Source organism: Pipra filicauda, unplaced genomic scaffold, assembly GCF_003945595.2.
Source record: "Pipra filicauda isolate LSUMZ 115617 unplaced genomic scaffold, ASM394559v2 scaffold764_size103947_pilon, whole genome shotgun sequence".
NCBI classification, from domain to species: Eukaryota; Metazoa; Chordata; class Aves; order Passeriformes; family Pipridae; genus Pipra; species Pipra filicauda.
Genome location: NW_024104936.1, coordinates 85,396 through 91,395, shown reverse-complemented (window position 1 = coordinate 91,395; position 6,000 = coordinate 85,396). Strand labels below are relative to the sequence as shown.

The 6,000-nt window shown below is 51.6% G+C and overlaps 1 protein-coding gene across 1 annotated transcript in view; it reads right to left on the bottom strand.

The window, feature by feature from the left end:
- Positions 1-820: 820 nt before the first annotated feature.
- Positions 821-6,000, bottom strand: part of LOC113993675 (calcium-binding protein 8) — a gene marked incomplete at its 3' end in the record, with an annotated part of 72,229 nt that continues 67,049 nt past the window's right edge. The window contains exon 3 of the mRNA XM_039389754.1: positions 821-964. Within this exon, the coding sequence (XP_039245688.1) occupies positions 821-964 (144 nt within the window). The remainder of the gene's footprint in view (positions 965-6,000) is intronic.

Below are 6,000 nucleotides of genomic sequence, written 5' to 3'. Positions count from 1 at the left end.
GGCACTCAGATCATCTCCCCGGGTCAGAAGATGCCCAGGAATGCAAGGGAAAGGTGACAACAGCCTTGCAAAAGACTGTTTGCAACTGGGATTCCCGGGGTGTCCTGGGCAGGGCCAGGAATTGGCCTTCAGTGATCCCTGTGGGATATTCCATGGGGGTGATGGCAGCAAAGGAATTACTTCCATCAATCATCCTCAGCCTGGCCCAGCTTCTGACATCTGACTTTGGGTTGATTTTTAGTTGTGTTAAATCCCCCTCCAGCCTTTAAGAGCCCCTCGTGTGAGTGAGGACTCATCGGGGTCTGCAACTTCTTCACGAGGGGCAGCTCCGACCTCTGCTCCCTGTGGGCAGGGACAGCAGCCAGGGAAGGGCTGTAGCTGTGTCAGGGCAGGCTCAGGTTGGATCTCAGGCAAAGGTTCTTCCCCCAGAGGCTGGTTGGGCACTGCCCAGGCTCCCCAGGGCAGTGGGCACAGCCCCAAGGCTGCCAGAGCTCAGGGAGGGTTTGGGCAACGCTCTCGGGGACAGGGTGGGATTGTTGGGATTGTTGGGGATCCGTGAACTTTGCAGAGAAATGTTGCAAGACCTGCTCTGTCTGCACCCAGATGTCCCAGCTGTCACATGAAGATGCTTCAGCTCCCTCCCATGGGTTGCTTCAGAGGCAGGTTGGCATCTCAGAGTTGGCCGTGGCGGAAGCAAAAGTTCTCCAGCTTCCTCTCCAGCCCTTCCTTGGAGACCACAAATTACTTGAGCCCAATCCACGAGCACTGGGAAAGCCCCCCCGTCCCCCAGGAGCAGAGCAGGGCCCCGGTGAGGACTCACCATCCATGTCCAGGCGCTGCATGATGATGGCCAGCTCCACCTCACTGGGCATGTACCCCAGCGAGCGCATCGCCATGCCCAGCTCCTGCTTGGAGATGAAGCCATTCCCATCCCTGTCCAGCACTCGGAAAGCCTCCCGGATTTCTGTGAAGGGCAAGGAAGAAGGGAGGAGTTGTTATGGTGGAGGAGTCCTTGGGCAGTGTGTCAGCAAATGGTGAGGACAGCAGCAGCTTGGATTGCCTTTCAGGGCGTTACTGGTGTGTATTTTGGTGTTTTGAGCAGTGTCATTGTGGTTTGTTAACACAGAGAGACCTCTGTGTGTGCATCTTGGGTGCACCTCGGAGAGCACAGGGGACAGCAGAGACCCACTGAGTCATTTAGTTTGGAAAAGCCCTCCAAGACCATCAAGTCCAACCATCAAACCACCCCTAACCCACGTCCCCAAGTGCCACATCCACAGAGCTGTTAAACCCCTCCAGGGGTGGGGACACCACCACTGCCCTGGGCAGCTGGGCCAGGGCCTGACCACCCTTTCAGTGAGGAAATTTTCCCTGATATCCAACCTGCCCCTCCCCTGGCACAGCTTGAGGTCGTTCCCTCTTGTCCTGTCCCTTGTCCCCCTGAGCAATTCCCATCTCACTTTGCTCTGATTTATACCAGTCTTACAGCAATAAACAGCCTCAGATGACTCCAAATCCGACAGCTCCAAAGGAATCACTTCCATCCCACGTCCCCAGCCTGGCTCAGCTTCTGACATCTGACTTTGTTTTGCTTTTTAATTGTGTTCAATCCCCCTCCAGCCTTTAATAGTCCCTCTCCACTCCTGGGAGTGGAGACTCATTGGGGTCTGCCAGAGCTCAAGGAGCATTTGGACAACACTCTCAAGGACATGGTGGGATTTTGGGGGGTCCTGTGCAGGGCCAGGAGTTGGACTGGATGGCTCCCTTCCAGCTCAGGATATTCTCTGACTCCATAATCCACCACCTTGAGGTCTCTGCACCTTTCCTGCTCCTCACAGACCTCTCAACTTGCAGCCCCAACCCCAAAGCTGCCCAAATCTGACTGTTGCAAATGCCAGACAAACTTGAACCTTCCAGGCAGCTGGGAGCCTGTTCCTTGGTTGGGAGTGGGGAGGGAAAGAGGTGCTGATTGCCCCATGCCTGGGGAGGAAATCATGGGATGCTTTATCATGTTTTATAGGAAACATCAGCACACTGGGACCTAACTCTGCTCAGAGGAGTTTAATCTTCAGGTGAAAGCATTTCACTGAAGTGGGAGGGAAAACTCAGCAGATTTTTTTTTTTTGGAGGGGAAACCTGACTAATAATTTTTCTATTTTCTCTCAAGAAAGAGAGGATGGAAAATGTTTGGCCCACCCTGGGTAGTTCAGGCTTTAAGCCTCAGGCAAGGAAACATTCCCTGTCAGAATGTCACCTCCCCTGGGGTCAGGGGACACCAGACCCTGCAGTGAAAGCTTTGGATAGTCCTCAGTCCTCCTGGGAGAAAGTCAGGAGCATCACAACCCATCAGGAAACGTTCTGCTGATGTCTTTGCTAACAGGGTATTTATTTAAAGGCTGTTTCTAAATCACCTCCCATCCAGGTTCACCACCTCCCCTGACACCTCCAGCCTGCTCTGTGGAATTATTCTGCCAGCAATAATTCCCTGGGGATGGGCCAGGGCACTTCCAGGACCTGCTGCTTAACCCTCCCCCCAGCTGGGTTATCTCAAGGAGAGATGACCCATTTTTAACCCAACCAAAGAGCCCACTGGTACAAAAAAAAAGGGAAGATCCTTTTAATTCCAAGGAATATCAGGCCACATCTATAATCTCTCCACTTTGGGTTCAGTTTTGCACCAACTGCGGCTTCTTTAAGGTGAAATTCTTCCCTCTGTCTTCCCAAGCCAGTGGGAGCTGGGCAGGAAAAGGTGATGGGGCTGCTCAAAGCTGGAAGGGTTGGCACAGAACGTGGAGAGCCTTTGGAGCAGGAACAAATCCCATCAGACACTGCCAGCTGTAGGGAGATCTATTCCCCTGTGCTGTGCTGAAAGCTAAAGTGCAGTAAATATTACACCAAAACCAATTAATTTTCAAATCAACTTTTGACAGCTGAAGGCGAAAGAACCAAATATATCTTGGGGAGCCCAGAGAGTATCTTAGAGAGTAAAATCTGGGTTTCCATGTGAGTTAGGCTGATCCAAGGGCCATGGATAAATCCTATCTGCTGTGGGATACCTGAATGCCAGCACCTGGAGTGCCCTCCCTGATTCCAGAGGGTGCATTAACAGCACTGCAGCCTTTGAGCCTCAGCCAGAGGAGAAAACCCCACACATCTGGGGTCCTGCTCTGCTCCTCTCAGAGACCTAAACTGTTGACCAAGCCTGAACCACCTTCCCAGATCAACTCCTGACACCAAATGGAGCTTTTTGTCCCCTCATCACTCTATAAATAAAATACCACTGGTGCAGAGGTAGATTGGGAGCTATTTATAGGCTGAACACACTGTACATGAGCAGCTCTGACCTCAGCCAGTGCCTCCTCTTTATCTTCCCATGTAACAACACCTCCTTAGCAGCTTTTCTTTGGGGTGATTCTTTCTCCTCCGTTGTCCTGGTGGAGCCACAGCCCTGAGGATCCTTCCCAATCCCAGCCCAGCAGCACTGGTGGGGTCTCAGCCACCAGCCCATGAACCTGTGGCACCTGGCTGGCCCTCACCTTCACCTCCAGCTGTTCAACTTCATTACCCAAAGCTAAAAATGCGTCAGCACTTTCCCCAGATGACTTTCCCAAAGAAGTCTCCATGGCAACTGATGCTCCCGGCTCCAAACTGGGAGTGGATGTGGTCCATGAGGAAATCTCTCAACAAAGACAGTTCTGGGGCTCGGGAGAAGCTGTGAGACCTCTGCCATTCCAGCTGGAACCTGGAGGTTCCGCCCTGCTCAAGAGAAGCAGAGCCCTGTTTTGTCTTCCAAAGGAAGAGTAAAGATAATAAGGGGGGTGGGTGTCAAAGAGCTGCCTTTCCCCTTGCCCAGCCTGGATGGCAAAAGGAAACCAAGCACATGGATTCCCTCTCCCCTGGGGTGTCAGAAATGCTGATGTTTATTCCCCTTTCCACTGTGTAGCATCTTCTTTTACTCCCAAACATCAGCAGCTGACACAGAAATACATTAGAGGGTAAAAGGGGAAACGAAGAGAAATTAGAAGTGTCAGAGAGGAGAAAATGGCCCTTTTTGGTGGTGATGGCACTGGCCTGAACCTCAGGAAACATTTCTTCCCAAGGAGGCCAGGCTGGGCCTCGAGGGCTCTTCTCCATGGCTCAGGTTCTCCCAGATCTCTCCTGGGACCAGGGAGATCTCCACACAAACCTGTTCCCCCTGTGAGCAGCACTGAACCATCTCTGATTGCAGCAGGACCAGCTGCTGCTGCCAGGAGACTCTGTCAGCTGGACATCCACGATGTTTGACTCTGAACAACATGCAGGTGAACGAGGGGAGAGAAGGAATCAACATCCAAACCCATGGAATCCCAGAATCCCAGAATGGTTTGGGTTGGAAAGGACCTTAAAGCCCATCTCGTTCCACCCACGGGCAGGGAATTTTCCACAGCAATCCCAGGTTTCTCGAAGCCCTGTCCAACCATCCAGTCACCCTGACAAACATCTTGGCCAATGATCCCACAGAGGGAGTGTCCGCAACGTTCATTTAATTCCCAAAGGACACAAGGTCGGAAAGAATTGCCAGGGAAAAAATTCCAGCAAGGAGGAAGGAGCAAATCAACCAAGATTTCGGGGCAGAAGGGCCCTATCCTGGGCCAGCAGCTTGGGGAGCTGGGCCTGAAGCTGCTTTCTCAGCAGAGTTTAGCCAGGAATGCTTTTCCCTGGATGAGGATTTGTGTTCCAGGGGAGCTGAGAGCACAGCACTCACCTCTCGGAGTTATCCCAGCATTCCAGAGCTGTGTAGGGAAAGGGGGATTTGTCTGTGTGTGTTTGCTTTTCATTCATCCCCCTTTCCTCACATTTCTCAGCTGAACTTCACAGCTTCCCTATTACTGTCCCATCAGTTCCCCCCCACTCCTCTGGGAAGAAAGATGGGAAGAATCAGGGAAAGGGATGATTTTTTTTTCTTTAATTACTTTTGTGAAGGGCACACACAGGGCTGGTGCCAGAGCTGCCACCAGCCCAGCAAGTCCTAAATTCTCCATGTGCATCCTAAAAACCATCCTCACCCACTTTGCTCCCCCTCCAGTCCTTCCCTTCCCTACATCCCAGCTTGTCCCTTCTCCCTGTTCACAGCAGCTTTACTTCCAGGTGATTTCCCTCTGTTAGACACAACCATCATTATTTTTATTTGGCTTCCTGGATGAGGAAGAATCACGATTCCTTGGCAAATCAATCCATCCAGAGCCACCCCTGTGCCCTGGCCACTCCTCTGGGAAGCAAGATGGGAAGAATCAGGGAAAAGGATGATTTTTTATTTTTATTACCTTTGTGAAGGGCACACACAGGGCTGGTGCCAGAGCTGCCACCCAGCCCAGCAAGTCCTAAATTCTCCATGTGCATCCTAAAAACCATCCTCAGCTCCTTTGCTCCCACTCCAACCCTTCCTTTCCCAACACCTCTCCCATCTCCCTTCCCAGCTCATCCCTTCTCCCCGTTCACAGCAGCTTTATTTCCAGGTGATTTCCCTCTGCCTGGACAACCATCATTATTTTTATTTGGCTTCCTGGATGAGGAAGAATCACGATTTCCTGGGAAATGGATCCCTCCAGAGCCGTCCCTGTGCCCTGACCACCCTCAGATGGTTTCACATCACTCACAGGGTGTAAATCCCCCCATACTAAAGGTTGTAATCCCAGTGTAGCCCCCGCACCCCGAGTGCAGAGTAATCCCCACCACGTGGTTTTCAGCAGCGTGATAAGAGAGGCCATCCCACCCCCCCAAACCTTGCCAGTCATCTCATTCCCTTAATTGCAGGTTCGGGCACCAAAGTACAAACTGACTGATCTCCGAGCTGCAAATAACACGTCCTCGAGTGAACTGGTGAGTCTTGTAACTACTCTGTCTACAAAAAATGGAAATTTCCATCCCTCCATCTGCTATTTTACGCTTGGTTTTTTCCTCCTTTTTTTTTTTTTCTTTTTGCTGCAAATTGCAACGAAGTGTCAAAATAACCACGTTTTG